Source organism: Lottia gigantea (genome assembly GCF_000327385.1).
Source record: "Lottia gigantea unplaced genomic scaffold LOTGIsca_2355, whole genome shotgun sequence".
NCBI classification, from domain to species: Eukaryota; Metazoa; Mollusca; class Gastropoda; family Lottiidae; genus Lottia; species Lottia gigantea.
Window position 1 is genome coordinate 5,825 of NW_008708680.1, and position 2,162 is coordinate 7,986.

General features: G+C 31.7%; 1 protein-coding gene across 1 annotated transcript; it reads left to right on the forward strand.

The window, feature by feature from the left end:
- Window positions 1–1,716: 1,716 nt before the first annotated feature.
- On the forward strand, window positions 1,717–1,899 carry LOTGIDRAFT_147378 (hypothetical protein; the record flags this gene model as incomplete). Its single annotated transcript, XM_009055167.1, has 1 exon — window positions 1,717–1,899. A coding segment is annotated over one exon (183 nt), but the record flags the coding sequence as incomplete, so codon positions are not given.
- Window positions 1,900–2,162: the final 263 nt, after the last annotated feature.

The following is a 2,162-nucleotide window of genomic DNA, read 5'->3' on the forward strand; positions in this document are numbered from 1 at the left end:
TAAAAATTAACGATTTATGACCAAATGCTGGTTTGTTTACATTTTTTCCAAAACAACACGGATCTGCTTCTTGCTTCACTGGGTCAGTAACAATGACGTGATCCAGCATGACTTGGCCTACTACAATGTTGTGAGCTTTGCCTACAGTAACAATAGGCACATCAACATGCTAAATATTGCTATAGGCTAATATTTATAAAAAAAAAAAAAAAGTACAATAATTACAGTCAAGTAACCTAATTTCGTGGAAACCTATTATTCGTGGATTTCCGGAAAGGATTAATAATTTACATGAGCGACCTTGCGCGACCTCCGCATTAGTTTGTTTTGATAAACATGAGTTTTCTCTACAATATCAGCTAGTAGAATGAATTCAGTAGTTTCAAGCAAGGTAAAATGTATTAATGTATACTTTGACAAATACAAAATGGCGGATTTCACTTATTACCAAACGTCACCATTTTTCATCGGCCGTATTTCCTTATAATCCCAAGCGGTAATCGGAATTCTAAGTGTCGTCTGCTAGAATATATTCCAACGAATGAAGTCACGTGATCAACTAGCGGATTCCGTGTTAGCAGAAAATTTCTACGGAACACAAAGTGGACCATATTCTTATATTGTTTCAGTGACTTTTAGCAATAAATCACGCTACGTATCATATTTTGTCAGTCACTATTTTTTTTTTAAATCGTGGTTCTTTGAAGGAATTGTCACTAGTTATAATAAATTGATATTAAAGATAAATACTAAGAGAAGTTAATTATACCACCCGGTATCCATACAACGTGTTTTTCTAGACTTATTTATAGATCAAACATTGTACACGAAAATAGGTGACGCATTCTGCTGCCGTTGTCGAGTTGGTTGCTCATGAAATATGGGTCAAAGTGAAGGATTCATAAAGAAAATCGAAATAAACCAATTTCAATTATTTTGTAGAATATCTGAGGAAACATCTAAGACATAATTTTTTTTTTTCGTTTTTATAACCTTGACGAAATTCGGTGTTGAATCCTTATATCCACGAAAATAGGTTACACCTCTGTACATTTTGCAGTGACAGGCTGTAAATTTAATCTTTACAGATCTTCCTTTTAGTTTTTAACCTGTCCATTTTGATCTTTTTTCGATCAGCTTTTCCTTGTCTTTTAATATACAGTGATCTTTCTCAGATTATCCTTTTAGAACTGGGTTGACACGAATGATAAGAAAAACTGACTTCTCTAATGTTCATGAAAAAAAAAAAATGCATATGATAGGCTATAGCTGGGTGATATACTGATATCAGTAAGTCCAATATATGAATTTATGATCTATTGCCTGATTAAAGTGATACTACGTCTTGGAATGAACATAAAATTTAATTCTCAAGAATGGTCAATATGAGTATATATTCATCAGTGAACTTACCTGGTGTCATAAAGTTACAACAGAATCCCTGTAAAATCTAGAAAATTGGAAAATTCATAAAACTAAGTAATTATTGAAAAATGCTTAATCATAATATTAATTGCATTTTTATTAAGTTTTTTTGGATTTATCTGATTATATAAGGATCCTGTTATGTTATTTATGACACCAGGTATATCTACTGGCTCTCAATGGCCAATTTTAAAATTTTTAAATTTTATGTTTATTCTAAGACGTAGTATCCCTTTAAAAGGGATATTTAGACGATTTTAAAAATTTTTTTTTTGATTTTTGAAATTTTCAGGTTGGCAGCCCCGTTGGTTCGTACTGGATAATGGTATTTTATCATATTATAAATCACAAGAAGATGTTAACAATGGTTGTAAAGGATCCATTAAAATGTCAGCTTGTGACATCTCAGGTTTGCTTGACTTTATTCTTGAATATCTTGGGGACCGCTTGAAACCTCGTATATGCCATATTTGATCATTTTGACTTTTTGGTACCGTTTGAAAGCTCGTAAAAGCGAGGATCTTGTGATCAAAACCTCGTATTCTTAGCTTGATGGTAAATAACCCCAAAACCACAATTAAATAACACGTATATAAACAGTCAGATTTAAAACCTCGTAAAATATATTATTATACGAGGTTCAATGTTCCTTTTTCTGAGGATGAAAATGAAAAACCTTGTATACTGTATTATTATACAAGTTTTTGGTTCAATAGGCTTGTTAATATTTTTTGTTG